The sequence below is a fragment of the Tupaia chinensis genome, unplaced genomic scaffold, assembly GCF_000334495.1.
Source record: "Tupaia chinensis unplaced genomic scaffold, TupChi_1.0 Scaffold000074_1, whole genome shotgun sequence".
In the NCBI taxonomy this organism is placed as follows: domain Eukaryota; kingdom Metazoa; phylum Chordata; class Mammalia; order Scandentia; family Tupaiidae; genus Tupaia; species Tupaia belangeri.
Genome location: NW_006159534.1, coordinates 1,622,616 through 1,642,691, shown reverse-complemented (window position 1 = coordinate 1,642,691; position 20,076 = coordinate 1,622,616). Strand labels below are relative to the sequence as shown.

General features: G+C 43.5%; 1 protein-coding gene and 1 long non-coding RNA gene across 4 annotated transcripts in view; one reads left to right on the top strand and one right to left on the bottom strand.

Annotated features, from left to right (window-relative positions):
- The window catches only part of LOC102480768 (torsin-1A-interacting protein 2), a 29,766-nt gene extending 16,835 nt beyond the window's left edge, over positions 1-12,931 (top strand). For 2 of the 3 annotated variants that reach the window (XM_006142303.3, XM_006142302.3), the window contains exons 2-5: positions 4,412-4,585; positions 6,944-7,456; positions 10,811-10,909; positions 11,532-12,931. In XM_006142303.3, the coding sequence (XP_006142365.1) occupies positions 4,552-4,585; positions 6,944-7,456; positions 10,811-10,909; positions 11,532-12,289 (1,404 nt within the window). In that variant the 5' untranslated portion in view covers positions 4,412-4,551 and the 3' untranslated portion in view covers positions 12,290-12,931. Of the gene's footprint in view, positions 1-461; positions 548-4,411; positions 4,586-6,943; positions 7,457-10,810; positions 10,910-11,531 lie in introns of all 3 variants that reach the window. The other variant, XM_014583929.2, reaches the window with a different exon arrangement.
- A 1,165-nt stretch (positions 12,932-14,096) lies between these two features.
- On the bottom strand, positions 14,097-15,190 carry LOC114005906 (uncharacterized). The gene is made up of 2 exons (XR_003547699.1): positions 14,481-15,190; positions 14,097-14,429 (listed from the first exon to the last, which is right to left on the bottom strand). It is a non-coding gene; the product is annotated as an uncharacterized LOC114005906 (long non-coding RNA).
- Positions 15,191-20,076: the final 4,886 nt, after the last annotated feature.

Genomic DNA, 20,076 nt, shown 5'->3' with positions numbered 1-20,076 from the left:
CTTCTTTTAAGTTTGTTCCTTCTGTTAGTGAGACATGGAAGAGACAGGCAGCACCCCAACAAGGTCTTTATTATTTTTTTTAAAGAATTATTTATTTATCATTGTTATTATTATTTTTCACATGAATTTTGCCAAAGACAGAGAGAGAGAAAGAGAGGGAGAGTGAGAAAGCAAGCTACCAGGTCCAGGACTCGAACCATGGTCAGCCACATGGGAATTGCAGCATCTTAACCACCACGCCACCTGTTGGCCCCCCCAACAAGGTCTTGACGTTGCATTCTACCCCAAGCTTCAGCTAGCCGAAGGTCATAGGTTAGCACACACACTCAGATCTGCACACTTTTTAAAGTTCTCTTGTATTAGTCTTTACTTCCATGGTGTGAGACAGTTGATATTATTTGCCCATAATGGTGGTGTTTCTAAAGTGACCCTTATAACTACTTCTTGTTACTTTCTGGCAGTCTTGGGAGTGGAAGGGTGAATGGATAGACTGGGAAGAGACTGTACACACCAAGGAGGTGGCTCTCATGGCGTGTAGTTGATTAAGGTAAGATTCATCTCTCACGTGATCAGAGAAGGAAGCCCAGACGAGCAGACAGGCAAAAACACAAGTCTGGGCGTCCAGTGAGTAGGTGGCAAGTCAGGTCAGAGCTGTCTATAAGAGGGAGATGAGCCCATGCCCCTTTCATCTCTCCTCTGGTGACCCTTGAGTCTTTTCCAAAATATAATTTGAAAACTGCTTTTTACAGAGGAAAAAGAATGGGCTTGCAGTGAGCTGGGTTTGTATTCTAATTGGGACACTACTGAATGACCTTGGGCATTTTAACCTCTGCATCTGTTTTCTTCATCTGGGAAAATAGGTCTTGTAATAATACTTGCCTCTACTGTTAGAGGGTTCACTGTGTTAACGTAGACCATAGGCACATAGTCTTTAGAACTAGAAAAAGTACAGAGCAACAAGGCAGAAGTTAAGACTTGGGGAGTAGGAATAAGGAATCGGATAAGGAATGAAAGCCAGCTTGTAGAATTTGATGCTGAATTATTGAAAACTTAGATCTTTGGATGAAGCTAGTTTGGAACTGAGGTTGAACTTGGAGTTGTGAGTAAAATAGTCTTAAGTGGAAGCAGCTCAGAGGCCTGGAGGACCCAAGGCTGACCTCGACACATTTATAAGCCCATTTGTAATCTTAATTATGGTAGATGTAATAGCTGTATGATTTTTTTTTTTTTTTGATATATCACCCAAGGCTTTCTGCAACACTGAAATAACCAAGTTGAGAAAAGTTGAAGGATATGTCCAGATTCACCCGGATCACGTCTACTAGTCACAGTTCAAACCTAGGTTGAGGTATTCCCGAGTCTGAGTGTTATGTAGTATGTTTACTATAAGGTCTTTTTTTTTTGGGGGGGGGGGGGGGGGGGGGGTCAAGATTAAAAGCTTGAGTCTCATAGCCAGACTACCTGAGTTCAAATTCTGATGACTCTTCCCTAACTAGTATGTTCTTGCATAAAGTTCTTAACCTTTTTTATATCTGTTTCCTCATGTATAAAATAGTAGGGATATGAACACATTGTCGATATTTTTTGAGATTGTTCAAAAACATAAGAGAGTCAAATACTTTATTTTTTTAAGAGAGAGGTTTGGTATAGGGTGCGTGTGCTTGCTGGAGAGACAGAAAGCAAGAACTCACCCTTCAGGGGGATGGCCTCGCCGCAGTCCCTTCTCCCTTCTTTTCTCGGGATTTTGGGCATGCCTGTACACACACCCGGCGTGAATTTTAAGCTGCCGGGTTCAGGACTTAAACTGTGGTCAACTACATGGGAATCCTTTGATGTAATCATTACACCATCTGCTGGGTCCAGAATCAAATGCTTTAAAACTCATTACTCAGAATCAAATTGGTGTATAAACCTGTAACATGCATCAAGTTGTCCTTATCCCTTACGTCCCTTAATTTTGTGTGTTGGCGTCTCCTAAACTCGGTTGTGTGACTGCAGAGCAGAGGACATTTGGTGGACTAGACAATGACACCAGCATGTCAAAGCACTGTCCTCTGTACAGTGAGATGGAGCAGAAAGGGCACATCTTAAAAGACAGAGCACGGGGCAGCCACGTGTGTAAAGGAAACAGTGAGGTAAATTTGAATCCCTCTTTAGAGAAGTCTCAAGAAATTGATATTAAGCAAGGTATCCCTCACCCTACCATCTGGTTTATTCTTCATAAGTGGAGAATTTTTGAAGCTTTAACCTGTTTAAAGTCCTGATGGAGGCAGTTAAAACGACGCAAGTTTTGCTGCAGATTTCAGGGTCACAGGGAAGTAGAGGTGAGTGTCAGTGATGAGGCTAAATTTTATTTAACTAGAAACTTGAATCACACCTTCACATATGGGGCACTGAAAAACAACATTGCACAATTGAACTTGTAAAGGATTCACTAAGAGTAAATATCTTTTCTGTCATATGAAGCACATGGATCTTCAGTTCTTTTTTGCAAAAGGTACCATCAAAGGTGTATCCTTTTGGACACATTTATGGAATGATCTGCAACTACAGAAAGTTTCTAGCAACCCCGTTTCCCATCAAGATACGGTTCTGCCTCACCTGTGGCATTGTAGTTCAGAGACCATTAAGGAGCACATTTCCTAGTATGGGTTGGATACTGTTCAAAGGACTGACCTACTTCGGTGAGTGAGTTCCTCCAGGGTATATATCTAGAATGGAGTTGCTGAATTGTAGAATATGTGTGTGTGATTTACTCGCCGTACAGCTCGCAGAAGTTCTGTTAACAGTTTACTGCGTACATCGTTACCAGTAGGGTTTAGAGCTGTCTGCCGCTCAGCTTTGGTGGGGCGGTGGTAGCACAAAGCATTGCTTTGCCGGAGGCCATCTGGAAGATTGGGATTTGGTTCCTGGGTCCACTCTACACCCTTGGAGCGTGCACATGCCCATGATCCTGGCTGCCTGGGAAAGGCTGGGAGGAGGATTACAGCGGGAGATCCTCTTTCAGAGTGCCTGTATCTGTCTGTCTATCTGTCTTAAAATAAATAAACAAACTTTTTTTAAAAAGCTTAAAAAAAGAAAAGCTCTCTTTATTTCTAAATCCTCACCAGCATTTGGTCATTTCTGTTGTTCTTCCCAGTTTATATATGGCATCACTCCATTCATGCATTCATCCACTTTTTCACAAACTTTTTCATTAAAATGCAGAGTTGTTATACACTAGATGCTTTATTAGGAACTTGGAATGAAACATTTTAATTCGTAAGATTAAACTTTACAAAAGAGTATATGAGAAAAACACAGACAAGTTGGCCTTTTCAACTAGGCTATCCAAAAATGTTAACATGTTACAGAGCTCTTTCAACTATATTTGCTCTTTCAGATATCTTTATATTTAATCCTCATAGCAATGCTTAATCTCATTTTTATAGATAAGAAAGGTTAAATAATTTACTGATTAATTTGTTTTTGACAAATAAGATTTAACTATAAAACAATACGGGTAAGCTTTTTTATTGCTTATCAATTGCTCCTGGTTTTGATTTCTTTTGTATGAAGCTCATAATTTTTCTTTATCTGTCTTCTTTGACTGTCACGTAAAAAGGCAAAGGGTTATCTTCATAGTTTACAAAACGATACTGTGAGATCGCCATGGAGGGCAATGATGTAGGTCCAGATGAGTTTTTCTGTACTTCAGGGCAGCCACCTTAGGTTGTCGGTAGGCTTCTTCTACTTGACTGCTCGGTAGTAAATGAAAACTTCCGGTGGGCAGACAGAAAATGAGAGGGGCAGGAATAGAAACGACAGCGTAAATCTGCAGTGATTGTCTCAGCACTGACTAAAATGTGTACTCTTAGAATTCTTTTTCATTTCAATTTCAAAGCTGTTCTCTAAGATTCTGGTCACTTGACCTTTTTACACTTTACACTGCAATGTATTAGGAGATTGTGACAATTAGGTAAGTCTGAAACTTTTTTCTTTCTTCTTTTTTTAATTGCCAGAGGGCACCTGCCATCACCAGAGAGGGAAAGGGAGAAAACACTTCCCAATGGGGTATAGTCACATCTCGGTCCCTTCTCCACCATTTCTCAATCCTGTCAGGGTTCTTAGTATTCGTGCATATGCGCCTGGCGTGTTTTTCAAGTCACTGGGCTGCAGCTTGAACCTTGTTTGGCCACGTGACACCCAGCTCCCTTAACCAGTAGGCTGTGGGTCCAGCCCAAGTTTTTTCTTTTTGTCGTCTAGAATTTAGAGTATGCTTTTCATGAACGTTGGAAAGCAACTTCACTAAAAAGTTTCAGAAAAGAATATTACTCATACTAAATAGATTTTAATAAATAAAACTGAGCTTGCTATTTCTCCAGTATTTGGATAAAAAGTCATTTAATTTTTTTGTTTTGTTTTGTTTTAGTCACTGTACATGTGCCTTGTTGCCTAAGTCCATGGGAAGCATGAGTCTGTTGGGACTTGGGACAAGAAAACAAGACACCTTCACCAGGAAGACTAGACACTAAAAAAGCACCCCAGGCTCTGAAGAGATCGAAAACAAACATGACCGACAGTGGACTTAGAGATCCTCCAGAGGGTAAGACTCGTTTGTATAGCACCAAGGTTTGTGCTGTAGGAAACTAGGACTGGGCTAAGAGGGAAATCTGACAACCAAAATCTGACATTGGGAAGTGAAAACGAAGCTGATTCAATTGATTAACTTTTTACGACTACTCTTACTCTTTCATATTTACTGAATTTTATTGTAACACCTGACCCTCATTATAAGGAAGGTGAAAGATGTAGCAACTCCAGTAGTAGAACCTACAGTATTGGAAAAATATAATACGTTTTTTCAGAAAAGGTGGTAGGCACGACTAGTTATATTTATAAAATGAAGACCACGATGTACTGTGTTTAGAAGATCTTTGATTTTTAGGTAAGGATGAGAGGAACATTCTTCATCCTGCCTTTAGAAGGTAGATAAGTAAAATATCAAAGTGATTTCTTGGGAGAAAAGAAAACATTTAACACCTTTTATTATGGAAATTTTTAAATATGTAAAAGTAGAAAAGTATAATGAATCCCAACATCCGTCTTCAGCAATTCACCTTGTTTTGGGCCCTAGATTATCTTAATGTAAGTTCAAGACCTGTCATTTTGTTGGTATATAGTTTATGTATTTCGCTTTCTTTTTCTTTTTTGTTTTGCTGTGGGCGCAAGCGCTTGCCAGAGAGGGGGAAGATGAGATATCAGTCCCCAACACCAGGGGGATGGCCACACCACAAATCCTTCTCCATTCTCTTCTCTGGGTTTTGGGCATGGATACACACATGCCCAGCATGATTTTCCAGCCTCTGGGTCTGGGATTCAAAGCGCGTTTGGCCACTGGGAGTCCAACACCCTAACCACCGCACCATCTACTGACCCTCGTAAATGTTTCTTTAACAGTTGGTTTATTTGAAACTAGATTTGGATGTTATAGTCTACATATTGTATTTAGTTCCTATGTCTTTTAAGCCTCTCACAGTACATTAACCATTCCTTTTTTCCCCTTGCCGTTTAATTTTTTTTTTTTGGAGAGGTTTTCGCCATAAGGTGCGTGCGCTCACCAGACAGACAGAGATAGACAGAGAGATAGAAAGCAAGAAATCACTCCCCAGAGGGGATGGTCATGCCGCAATCCCTTCTCCTCCATTCTCCTCTCGGCATCTTGGGCACGCACACACACACGCCCGGCGTGAGTTTAAGCCACCGGATCCGGGACGCAAACCGCGGTTGACTACGTGGGAGTCCAGCGACATAGCCATTACGCTAACTGCTGGTCCCAAATTTTTGTTATTATTAAAGAAACAAAGTCTTTTGTCCCTTGGAATTTCCCACATTCTGGAGTTTGCTGATTATATTCCTTGAGTCATCATTTAATATATTCTTCTATTCCTGTATTTCTAGGAACTGGTAGTTATTCCTAGCTTGACTGAATTGTTTGCCAATACTTAATAGGCAGTATAGTGTGGAGAGGTTAATGATATTTAGTTTCCTTCTTTTTGTGATGTTAAGATTGATCAGTGGAGGGATTTGTAGTTGGCATAATGGCTATGTTGCTGGACTCCCATGTAGTCGACTGTGGTTTGAGCACCGGACCCGGTGGCTTAAACTTATGCCGGGCACATGTGTGTGCGTGCCCAGGATCCGGAGAGGAGAAGGGACTGCACTCCCTGAGGGGTGATTTCTTGCTTTCTGTCTCTCTCTTTCTGCCACGCACACACACTCTATAGCAAAAACCTTTCCAAAAAAAAAGAATACAGCAGTTGTCAGTTTGGTTCATTCATTAAAAATTTTCCATCAACCTTTTGCATAAAGAGTTTAGTTACCATTAATGATCATTGCCTAAGTCTATTACTTCATTAGGGAAGAAGATATATTTACTATAACCAAAAGTTGGTTCTATCACTTACAGTTATTTATTTTATTTACTATTACTTTTTAGATTTATTAGCATGATAATAAAATTTGTTCTAATCAGGGACCAGCAGTTAGTGTAATGGCTATGTCACTGGACTCCCACGTAGTTGACTGTGGTTTGCGTCCTGGACCCGGTGGCTTAAAACTCACGCCAGGTGCGTGTGCATGCGTACCCAAGATCCCGAGAGGAGAATGGAGAAAAAGGGATTGCGGTGTGGCCATCCCCCCGGGGGTGATTTCTCGCTTTCTATCTCTCTGTCTCTGTCTGGCAAGCGCATGCACCCTATAGCGATAAACCTCTCCAAAAAAAAAAAAAGTAAAAAAAATTTTGTTCTAATCATCTTTAGTGACAGTCAAGACAAATAATGTTTAGGAATAATGCTTCATAAACTGTGAAAATCTGTATAAGTATACATTTTATTAACCAGAGGCCTTGTTAAAATACAGGAAAACATTTTTAAATAAAAATGATAAATTTTTATCTTACTAGATTCTCAGAAGGATTCGGAAAATGATCCATCAGTAAATTCTCAGGTGCCAGAGACCACAGTCACCACAGATACTACTGAAGAAGCTCATACCCCAAACCCTGCCGTTGGTCTTAACAAAGACCACCAAGAGATAGAGGTAATAGGTCCAGAAAATGCAGATACAGGTGATAAATCAGAAAGCCCAGATGAAACAAATTTGGGGACCTCTCCAGATGATGAAACAGAACATGAGAACAACCAGTGTTCTCAGGATGGAGAAGGGCATCGCCTCTCTTCAGAAAGCCCAGGTGAAGAGCCCTGGAATGCAGATCCTGACCATTCTCCAAGTGACAAGGAAGGAAGAGCAGAGGCACACTCAGGAAGCAGTTCTGCAGCCCTCCATGAGGACGTGACTGACACAACCAGAGTGTCTCAGGAGCCACCCCCTGTAGAGTCCCAGGAGGCCCAGAGTCCTGATCATTCCAGGGTGGGGCTAGAGAGCCAGGCTTCACTGAGAAGACGACTGGCACCAGGTGAGAGAACCCACGCAGCTGCCACCCTGATTTCTGTTGCTCTTACCAAGAACACATGCTAAGTCAGCATCATCCTTTTCAGAGAACTTACGTGTGTGCCCAAGGTCACAGATGACAGCTGAGCTGAGGTTGGGTCAGGGTTTCCCACTTCTTGCACTAGTTCGATGCACTCCATGAAGTAGCTTCCCACATATAGACTGCATTTTTAATTTTTAAAAAATTTTTTTGGCTGCATGTATAAACAGGTCAAGCATCTCTAATCCCCAAATCCAAAATGCTCTGTAATGTGAAACCCTTTGAGTGCTGGCATATGATACCCCAAGTAAGAACTTCCATACCTGACCTCACATCACAGGCAAAAAAATATTTTTTAAAATTACCTTTAAGTTTTGTGTGTAAGGCATATAGGTAATATAATTGAGTTTCATATCGAGACTTGGGTTTCATCCCTAAAATAACGCATGTAAAGCAACTATTTTGAAATCTGAAACCTTCTGATCTTAATTAACCATTGGGATACTTATGCTGTACTTTAGTATGATGAAAAAGGCATGACTTTTTAACAAGTTATCTCTGTTTTTTTCTTTATTAAAGTACGTTTAGGATTATAATTTTTTGAAATCTTTTTAAAAGAATTTGGGGAGACCGAATATTACATAATCACGTCAGTGGCACAGTATCCTTAAGTCAGTCACGTATCAGTTTTATATTGGGTTGTTGGAAAAGCTTTGATGCATTTTTGCATAGACAAATACGTCATGACTTTTCCAACAACCTAATAGAACTTTGAGCAAATCAGTTCAACTCTTTTATCTGATTTCCCCCACTTGCATATTAAGGGGAACAGGCACCACATTGTCCCTTTGAAGGTAGCAGTTGTGGAGTACTAAGGCCTTGACTGCAGCTCAAGCGATGTGGATCATAGTTGTGGCCCTACCCTTGCTAATTGGGTGACCTTGGGCAACTCTCTTAACTTCCTGGTACTTCCGTTTCTCTTTGGAAAGTCAAGTTGGATGAGTTGATATTCAGAGTCTCTTCCAGTGCCACTTCTGTGATTGTTTATGTGGATTTATGTTTTGTAAGTACTCTGAGGAGTTCAGTCCAGAATGCCCATTTGCTGATGCAAAGGAACATAAAATGTAAGACGTTCTGTTTTTCAAGAACTTGACTTAAAGGCTAATAATTCATTTTGCACTAAAAAAAATCAATGACTGACCTCAAATATATTTCATTCAGCATTAGGATAATCTGTAATTTCAGTGAAATCAAGGACTGCGTCCTCATTCATTGTGTGGCTCTGGTCTCTGCCACGCAGAAGCGACTGTGTGAATCTTTGCCAAATGAATGAGTGTGATTCGTATGGTTCATTTTCTGTCATCAGACTTTCACCATTATGGGTGTACTCTGAGTAGAAAAAGAAACTATTGTTTAAAAGAGGCAGTTCATGGTGGAAAGAAACAATGTAGTGGAATGAGCCAATCTGTAGTCTAGTAGGTGAGAAACCTTGTTCTCAGCTCAGCCTGTCTCTTTTTCTGGCCCTGGGCAAGACCCCTTTAACCTTTCCTTATGATGGGCTAGGAAAGGAGCAGGAGAAGGTGACTATTAAAGATCTTCTCCGTCCTTAAATTCCATATGATACTTTAGAAACTTGTGTTTTGGTGCAGTATGATTAAATGAATTCTTAGTAGGTGAAGGTGATTCTATCTAGCTCTGCATTGTTTTTCCAGTAAAGATTATGGGCAATAGCTAGCTTTCACTGTTATGAGGTGCCTGGCAGGGTCCAAACACACATCTACACTGTAGAGTGATTTAGCTTAGAGTGCTACAGAATATTGCCATTCCTTTCACCCACTCATTTCAGTATTGGTGTGCTCACCCCACACCTAGGTTTTTACATAGTTCATAATTTTATTTTTACCTTTGTTGTTTTGTATACATCTTTCTTTTTTTAAAAATTATTTTATTCAATTTCACTTATTCATTCATTCATTCATTTTAATTTGATCAGAGAGACACAGAAAAGGAGAGAGAGGAAAGTGAGAAAGCAAGCCACCAGGTCTGGGACTCGAACCATGGTCAGCCATGTGGGAGTGTCCAGCGCCTTAACCACCATGCCACTTGCTGGTCCCATTGTATACATCTTTCCCTGAGCATTTCAGACTTGCTTTTGTAAGCTGTTTGAAATTGTGTAGTCATCTCTCCTGTCTCTGAAGTTAGTGCTCTGTATCTATGCTTGGAGCCATGGGAGACTTGAACATTGTCAGTAGAGCAGCATTGCCTTTTAATGTCGAGTCTTGGGTACAACTGACATTAGTTAAATCCGTTCTTGATTGTGTACATTTCATGGCATCATATTTATTTATTTTCAAAGCATTATTTTATTTACTTTTATTCATCATTATTATTATTATTTTTAATTTGGCTAGAGAGGGGAAAAGTGAGAAAGCAAGCCATCAGTTCTGAGACTCGAACCACAGTCAGCCATGTGGGAGTTCATTGCCTTAATCACCATGTCATCCATGGTATCACATTTTAGATAGATTTGACTACAATATTAGAATGCTTTTTTTTTTTTTTTTGAGGTTTTTGCTATAGGGTGCGTGCGCTCGCCAGAAAGACAGACAGAAAGCGAGAAATCACTACTTCAAGGGGATGGCTATGCCACAATCCCTTCTCCTTCATTCTTTTCTCGGGATCATGGGCACACATGCACAGACGCCCAGCGTGAGTTTAAGCTACCGGGTCTGAGATTTGAACCACAATTGACTACGTGTGAGTCCAGTGACATAGCCATTATGTTAAACTACTGGTCCCAGAATGCTTATTTTTTTGTCCTTGATGTAAGGCTAGTGAAGAATTGTGAATGAAGCAACAGTATCCTTGAATGAATTTCATAGCACTTCATTTTATTTTATCTTCTTTTGTTTTTATTGCCAGAGGGTATGAACACTCACCTAAGTGAGACAGAGAAAGAAAAAGGGAGAAAGCACCCCCCCCAATGGGGTGCGGTCATGCCTCAATCCCTTCTCCATTTCTTGATCCTATATGAGTTTGAAATACATCACATGCTTCTGATGTATTTTTCAAACCACCAGAGCTGGGATTCAAACTATAGTCAGCTATGTGCGATCTGGTTCTCTTAACCACTTGGTTATGGGGCTGACTTCATTTTATTCTTCTGCATAGAATTAACAGTAGTAGCGAGGTTTAAGGAAGAGAAGGAAAAAATTAGTCTACTATAAAATAAAATTTTACCAAGTATAGAAGTCGTGTCGGTCAAGTAATTCTTTGGTTTGGTGAGAATAGAAAGATAAATACATTCTCATTAGCATTCTGTCTAATTTTTCCCCCTAGAGACTGGATGTCATCAACAAGAAGCTCAAAAATTGGACGAACACAAAGACAATACACAGGATACCATAGGAAACAATAATAAGAGTTTTTGGAGCTATGGTGAGAACCAAACCCTATTTTATTCCAGTAAAAGATTCGCGTTTAGAAGCTCTTTAAGTGAAAATGCTAGAACACAAGCAGATTGAAACGGTGAACATGGTGTTAATATGTGTTTTGTAAAGATATTCGATAGAGTGATAGCTTGAAGGGTTTTTCTCTTAGGGTACTGGCTCATACTTTGTTATACTTAACAGAATGGGAATTCCTACAGTAAGGGCTTTCCATACATAAGAAATTAAAATTGATATTTCAGTCAGAGATGAACTTCTCAAGTGGCATTTTTGTTTTGACACCTAAAAAGAGTGGTCTGCTGTAGGTGCAGGTTCTTTGAGAAGACCGAAGAAATCCCGATAGCTCATTTCTAAACCATATCATTAGCTATAGCAGCAAATACGTAAACTCAGCTTTCACTTCTCAACGAAGATACGGATCGTTGAGTATTTGGATCTGAGAAAAAGTTAGAGGAAATGTATTTCTGGTAGACTTAAACTATTTAAGGCAAAAGGAACTTAATATGTCCAGTAAATCCAGACAGAATCTTGATTTCATTTCACTTCAACACAGGCTTTGATTGTGACTCGGGTTCAATCTAACGTCCTACTCTTTTCTCATTCTTTGACAGGCTCCACCTTTCTTGGCTTCCTGGTTGTGGCCTTTATGGTAAGTCTTGTTACTAGCTACTATTCCTCTCCAGCCCAGCAAGTGCCCCAAAATCCAGCTTTGGAGGCCTTCTTGGCTCAGTTCAGCCAATTAAAGGATAAATTTCCAGGCCAGAGTTCCTTCCTGTGGCAGAGAGGACGCAAGTTCCTCCAGAAGCACCTCAATGCTTCAAGCCCCACCGAACCAGCCACCGTCATCTTCACTGCAGCTCGAGAGGGACGAGAGACCCTGAAGTGCCTGAGCCACCGTGTTGCAGATGCCTACACCTCGTCCCAGAAAGTCCCTGCCATTCGGATCGATGGGGCTGGAAGGACCTTGCAGGACAGCGACACGGTCAAGCTGCTGGTGGACATGGAGCTGAGCAGTGGGTTTGAGAACGGCCAGAAGGCTGCTGTGGTACACCACTTTGAATCCCTCCCTGCAGGCTCCACTTTGATCTTCTACAAGTATTGTGACCACGAGAATGCTGCCTTTAAGGATGTGGCCCTGGTCCTGACCGTTCTTCTAGAGGAGGAAAGGTTAGAAGCAAGTGTGAGCCCAAGGGAAACTGAAGAAAAAGTGAGGGATTTACTCTGGGCCAAGTTTACCAACTCTCACACTCCCAGCTCCTTCAACCACATGGACTCGGACAAACTGAGCGGGCTGTGGAGCCGCATCTCCCACCTGGTGCTGCCGGTCCAGCCAGTGAGGAGCATCGAAGAACAAGGCTGCCTGTTGTAGAGCTCAGCACGCAGCTGGTTATGGAAGGCGCAGGGTTATGGAAAAGGCCGTGTGAAGGCCCCCATCTATGTGGAAGCAGGTTGATAAATAAGAGGAAATACTCTGAAAAGCACACATGAGCTTATTTTTTAAAAGAAGTTTTCTTTTTTCTTTTTATAAAATCTTTTAAATGTAAACTTTGACAAAGCTAAAAATTAACCTGTTTTTCTTTGCCTTTTCAACCAAATCAGGTTTGAAATATAGCATGATCTATATAGGGAAATTTTTTTAACCCTAAAATTTAGCAACAGAATCATTGCACAGGGATGTTTTTATTTCTCAGAGTAACTGTTGAGTGATTTTTGTCCTCTTGAGTGGGAATGTATAAAGAGTCTTTTGGACAGTGTTTGGACTTGGACTAAAGCAATTACAAAGCAGTGATATTTTAAAAAAATGTTTCTATCACGTGTCAAATATTGTAAAAACTTAATAGCCAGCTTATGGGTTTATATCTTATACTAATTTGCACTTTTGAGTAGTATGGACAAAGGAAATATGAATTTGAACCCTCAGATACTTACCTAAACACTTACTATACATAAGGCCCTGTGCTTTTATTCCGTTAATGGACTGAGGTAACAGCAGTTGTACTCAAAAAGTGTCCTGTAAAATAGGAGTTAATGGGGAGATTGTTTCTAGTCAGAGGAATTGAAGAGGTTCTAATTGACTGTATCTTCAGCTTTCTTGAGTCATCTGTGGCAGGAGTTTTCAAACTGTCTGTTGGTGCCCTCCTGTTTGTATCAGAGCAACTCTGCTTTGGGCTGGTTTATGTGGTGGAGTTTCTCCTAAGACTTCCCTGGGACAGAGTTTCACTGACAGTGAAGTTTAGAAACCACTGACTAAGTGAAAAGTCTTCCTAGAAGATAGGATATGGGTAGAAAAACAGTGAATGTATTAAAACATAGGAAGGAGATGAAATACAGGTTTATTGTAGAGATGCACTATTTATGAAAGATGAAGACCTACAGATGAAGTAGAATGTATAAGCTAGCATTTACTAGCATGTTTTTGATGCTTATTTTTCTGGTAATCATCCTTTCTGTCTCCCCTGAATGGACTTCATCATTGTCTAGGATGAGAGTTGGAGTGCCCTTTCAGCAGAACGGAAGTTAATAACCATTTTAATAGTAGATGTTATATGGGCATGCTGGGCATAACTTCACCACAGTTTGCTCTGCAGTGATGAAAGGACATAATGTACCTTATTTCTTGACCATTAGGTTAAGAATTCGAGAAACGCAACAGCTGTTCTGCTGGTGAGAGGAAGCAGAAGTGGTCAGTGGGTTCCCGAGGTTTTAATGGCCGGCAGTAATGGTGGAGCTTGTCTGTGGCTGTAAGAAAGATTGAGGACAGTGTGGGTGGACACAGCAGTTGCTGATTCGCTTTTGAGCCTTGAAAGCAGCACTCTAGGAGATGGTCTTGACCTAACTAAGGGTCTGTTCCGTTCTGTGGACGTCACCGTCATCCTGGAACGTATCAAAAAGGTTGGCCTCTCTGCTTCTATGAAAGTGTATATATGTATGTAAAAGAAGTCATTGGACCAACGTATAGAAGGATTTTAGGAAACACTAAAAACATAGTAGGGATCTTTATTGATACCTAAAAAGACCAGAAAGACATCAAGAAGACATACCACAGGAAAAACTCATAAATCGGTTCCAACCAAAGCCTTTAGTGTGCTCAGTTGAGTGCAGGGGCAAACTTGAAGGAACAATTTGCATTGTTGTTGAAGGAAACATCCAGTAGATTTGAGAAAAGATCTGAACACAAAGCATAGTGAATGGATTATGAGTCTCAATCCAGTATAAGAGTAGAGAAAATGGAAGAAAAGACTATACCGTATCGCATTTTTTCTGTACTCTACATCTTAGATACTAGGTTACACCATGCAGAACCAGTGGTGCCTCATGGAACTGCTTTGTTGGCCTGCTGGCCAGCAGACCTACCTCAGCTCTGTAAAGGAACCAGGACGCAGTATACACATCTGGTCTCAGCAGTGGCTCAGGTCACAGTTGACACAAAGATTTTTGTTTCTTCATTCAGTTCTCGTGGCTTTTCATCACTTCCTTTTACTATCATTTAGAAAAACACATTTCAAAACCTCAATATTTTTATTACTTTTCAGCCCCAAAATGCTTTTACATTACATAACGTCACAATTTTTATTACTTTTCAGCCCCAAAATGCTTTTCTTTCTGTGTATAAGTGCAATCAACAGAGACATGTCAGTTTTCTGTTCACCATTTCAAAAATCATTTTTAAAAACAAGCAGTGTGTTGTTAGCTCTGGGTCTTCTCCTGAATAAAATGATTTTCTTTAAAGCATAAAGCTATATATTTTTAAATGTACAAATAATTAAAAAAATCTATTACCTAAGATAACTTCTTTAGGTTATTTTCTATTTTATTATTCCTATTTTTTACATTTTCAAGTTTTCAAATTTCCTTTTGTGTCTTTCATAGTTCATCTTTCATGATGATAGATAATTTGCTTGTTTGCTTTAGAAGAATGATTTATGGGCATGATACCATTACACGATAACTAATTTTTACCACAGAACAACTTCCATAATATTATGTGTTAATATAAATCACTTTTTCAGAGCAGTGCCCGTTGTAAAAGCAAGTCATAGAAACTGTCTTTGGACTTGAGAGTTTTCCCCTTTAGGGCAAAATTTAGGTTTTCTAGTTAGTTTTGAGGCCCTAGGGGACAAGTTCCAGGGATTCATGTCACTAAAGTTAGTATTTCTTTTTCTTTTTTCTTTTTAAGGTTTTTGCCATAGGGTTCATGCACTCGCTGGATGGAGACAGAGACAGTGAGAGGGAAAGTGAGAAATCGCCCCCTGGGGGGATGACATGTCCCAATCCCTTCTCTTCCATTATCCTCTCTGGATTTTGGGCACTCACGCACACATGCCCAGCATGATTTTCAAGCCGCCAGGTCCTGGACTCGAACTGTGGTCAGCCATATGGGAGTCAGTACATTAAACACCCCACTAATTGCTGACCCTGAAGGTGGTATTTCTATTTGTTTCTATTTTTGTTTTTAAAAACCAACCAATAAAGCAATTTTAACACATTTTATTTGAAGGCCTCCATCTGTGGTTAGTGAGGCGCCGCATGCCCGAGACCACCTTCCTCTCACCCCCTGTATCAGTGTCGGCCTTCTCGGCCTGCCCCTTCTTCCTTATGAAGTTATGCTTGCTTTCGCATTTGTTTCTTGTGGATATTGAAGAATGTGCCTTATTCAAATTAGTTTTTCTGGTTGTTGTGAAAAATAAATCTTTTTAATTTTTCTCAGCTGACTGACTCATGATTAAAATTCCCAATAGCGAGTTTGTAGAAATGGGCAAGTGGTCATCAGCGGTAGATGGGAAAGGACTCTGCCCCCATTGGCAGTTAGCTGAAGAGCCAGAGGGTCCCATGAGGGTCAGGTGGCTCCCAATGAAGTAGGTGCTACAGATACTTTGTCTCGGGTCCATTGTAGTTCTTTAAGAAAAAAAGCAAAAAACTATTTCCTTTATTTTATTTTTCATTATAGTTATTTTCAGTTTGACCAGAGCAAGACAGAAAAAGCAAGCGACCAGGTCCAGGAATCGAACCATGATCAGCCATGTGGGAGTCCTGTGTCCCTAACCACCATGCTACCTGATGCCCCCCCACCCTTTTTTCTTTTTGAGAAATTTTTACCATAGGGTGTATGTTTACTGGAGACACAGAGACAGACATAAAGTGAGAAATCACCCCCCCAGTGGAGATGGCCATGCTTCAATCCCTTCTCTTCCATTCTCTTCTTGGGATTTTGGGCACTCACACACACACGCCTGGTATGAGTTTTAAGCCACCAGGTCCAGGACTCGAACCATGGTCAACTACATGGAAGTCCAGCGATGTAAGCATTACACCATCAGCTGGTCCCAATTCCACTGTAGTTCTCAGGTCACGGTTCTCGTGTCCTGGTCCCACCTACCGAGGCTGCCCTCATTGAGAAGAGAGAGGGTAATGAGTACCCCTGTGCCTTACTCCTGACCCAGGGTATGCTGACTGCGAAGGTAGTTCTTGCGTGGCCATCCCTCATCTTGTGTGTTGGGAGTTGAGGTGGGAGAACGGGGGTGGGGAGGTGGGGGGGGGCATGGGCAGGTGTTAAGGATTTCTGACTTAGAAGATTTCCGAACCAGAATTCGCAGAAGCTCTGAATACCTGTCCCACCCCTTACCCCCACTTCAGCTTTCTGCCCCACCGTACCTAAACGTATACCAGGTACCTGTACCAGTATCTAACCAGAACCAGTGGCTTTATGGCACATTTGACAGAATAGTTATCTACCAAATATGAAATTTTGGAAATCTGAAAGATGAATTCGTTTTATTTCTTCCATGAGAAAGACTAGGAGCACCCCTAACTGTCCACACGCTGCAGTCTCCGCCCAGTCCCAGCCAGCTCTTGTGATGGGCACCTGCGAGCATGCCCTGCGGGTAAGGGGGGTCCCGGGACACAAACCTGTACCTTCCCACGTGGGTCCAGTTGCATTACTGTGCCACCACCTGGCCTCATTCTTGCAGTTTAGAAAGACAGGAGCTCTCAGGAGTTAGCATACCTTAAGTTACGGGACGTCTGGCCCAGCCACAGCGGTGTGCATGCGGCACCACTGCTTGGGAGGCTGGCAGAGGCCTGGGAGGCCAATGTGAGCGTGCCGGTTAGGTACTATTGTGCACATGGAATCCTAGCTAGTTGGGAGGCTGGAACAGGAGTGTGAACACAGCAAGAGCCTGTCAAAAACAACTGTCTCTTAGGACCAGCAGTTAGCGTAATGGCTATGTCGCTGGACTCCCATGTATTCGACCACGGTTCGAGTCCCGGACCCGGTGTCTTAAACTCACGCCGGGCGCGTGTGCGTGCGTGCCCAAGATCCCGAGAGGAGAATGGAGGAGAAGGGATTGCGGCGTGGCCATCCCCCGAGGGGGTCATTTCTCACTTTCTGTCTCTCTCTGTCTTTCTGGTGAACGCATGTGCCCTATAGCAAGAACCTCTCCAAAAAAGAAAAAAAAAACCAAAAACTCTCTTGTCTCTCCCTACTTCCTCACTCTGCATTTCTCAAAGGAAAAAAATATGAGCTTCATGCAGTGGGCTAAAGTTCAAGTAATGAGTGTAGGAGAACATAGAGATCTCTCAGGTGCTGTCTCTGCCCCCCTTTCATAGGAGAAAGGAATGAATGAACGTCCAGCAAAGCAAAGCCCACCGCAGCTAGGTCACTGCAGCCGCAGGGGTGCTGGGTGCGAGGAGCAAAGATGATGCCTAGGAGCACCTCTGCCCCCTCTAGGCTCTCTCTGTCTTTCTGGTGAACGTATGTGCCCTATAGCAAGAACCTCTCCAAAAAAGAAAAAAAAAACCAAAAACTCTCTTGTCTCTCCCTACTTCCTCACTCTGCATTTCTCAAAGGAAAAAAATATGAGCTTCATGCAGTGGGCTAAAGTTCAAGTAATGAGTGTAGGAGAACATAGAGATCTCTCAGGTGCTGTCTCTGCCCCCCTTTCATAGGAGAAAGGAATGAATGAACGTCCAGCAAAGCAAAGCCCACCGCAGCTAGGTCACTGCAGCCGCAGGGGTGCTGGGTGCGAGGAGCAAAGATGATGCCTAGGAGCACCTCTGCCCCCTCTAGGCCAGCTGTTTGGAGAGTACTGAGTGATGGGCCAGAGGATGGGGTACCCCACAAAGACCCCAGCTCACTGTGAGAGCCCCCAGGAACCCAAGGGACAAGGAGGATGTGGAGAGTCACTTGGTCCTCCGTGGAGGGGTCTGTTGGGTGATGGAGGCCATGGAGTTGGGGACAGGCCAGCGGGCCAAGCAGGGAGGAGCCTGGAGGAGCAGCTTGAATCAGGCTGCGAAGGGTGAGAGACGCTGGCATCCCCACCCTGGTGACTGGCAATGCCAGGGCCTGGGGTTGGAGGAATGAGGGCCATTGCTCTGCTGGGTGTGAGCTCTGGGGAGGGACGCCTGGTTGTGCCTGTGCTGCCCAGCTGACCTGGGAGCCACAGCCGTGTCTGCGGCTTGGCGACCTTCCCCTGGGTGTAGTCAGGTCTCTGAGCAGCACTGGTAACTTTGTAGAAAGCACATTTTCATAGTGAAGGGAGCTTCTTCAAGTCCCTACAGAACTCCCAGGGTGGCACGGACAGGTTTCGGGGCATGTGTTGCTGGGGATCTTGGGGAACCCTGGGCCTACCATCTCCACCCTATTGTGGGCCTGGACAGTGCAGCAGCCTGGGACTGAGGCCAGGGGAGGCTAAGGGGTCCCAGGGAGAAGGGCTGGGCCAGGCCTGTGACCCATGACCAAGTCCCAGGCCAAGCAGATGTGCAGGGCAGCTGTGCCTCAGCCGGTTCCAGGCAGTAACTAGAGGTGGGGTGGGTGTCGGCTGCTCTTCAGGCACAGGCAGGTGGCTTAAGGTTGGGGAGGGTGCAGGGTCAAGACTTGCCTTAGAGGACAACAGTGGGACACCTGTGCCGGCAGCCCCTGGGCTGGGGATGGCCTGCTGCAGGGCAGAGGCCTGGTGGCCACTGCCTAGCCCGCTGTAGGAGGGCTCCCTGTGGCCTTGAGGTCAGGGAGAGCAGCTTGCTCTTTCTCAAAACACCCGTGTACACACGAGTTTGCGCACACACACATGCATACACACACGCTTTCCCTGCTGAATTCTGTTCACACCACGGCTATTTCCTGGTCCCCAGGCCCAACTCCAACTGCTGCTGCTCTGTGGTCTGCAGGGCCTGGACCGAGGCTCTCCCCGCCTTCCCCGACCCCCACGTGACACAGGGCTGCCTGTGTGACACTGAGTCTCCTCAGGTTTAGAGGGTTGGTGACCTGACCCAGAGCTATGCAGAGGGGGACGCACAGGCCTTGAAGGCTGGGATCATGGGAGCAGGGGGACCATCCCCCTACCCAGGTGCTAGAGCTTGGGTTGCTACCCGTGAGGCTCACTGGTGTTCCAGGGCCACTTCAACCCACAGACAGCAGCATCTACACTTCAAATCCCATTTCCCAACAAGCACTAAATCCCGGGTACGAATGGAGGCGAGGAGACTGGGCAGTATGGAAACAGGGGAGAGGAAGCTGGTAGACTTAGGATGTTCTGGGCCAGCCTGTGGCATGGTGGTTGAGGCAGCTGCATCCCACATGTCGACTACAGTTCGAGTCCCAGACCCAGTGGCTTGAGAAACACATCGGATGTGTTTGCTTGCCAGTCTCAGACCCTGAAAAGGTGGAGATGGGGCTATGGTGTACTATTCGCCACGGGGTGCTTTCTCCTCCCCCTCTGTCTCTCCAGCGAATGTACACACCCACTGGCAAAACAACATTCGTAGTGTTGAAAAACCCATGACCAGCGTCTCCCTCCGCAGGTGAAGAATGGAGGACCCTATAGCATTTCTATTTCAAATTCCTCATTTATTTTGACATTCACTTGGTTGAGGCGCCAAGTTATCAAAGATGCAAGACGAGATCTGTAGCAGGAGTGACGTGGGGATGGAGAGGGACGGCGGGGAGGACCGAGTGCTCCTGCCCCGCGCCTCCCTGTTCGGGGTGCAGCTGGAACGCGTACAAACAGTGTCCCACAGTACAGACTCCACAGCTAAAAAGGACAGTGCAGCTGAGTGGGGGCGCGTCCTTTCCCACGGGTGGGGCCTCGCAGGTACAGCGAGGCGGGCAGGCAGTCTGGAGCCGGGTTCGGAGCCTGTGCCCTGAGCAGTGTGAGCTTCATG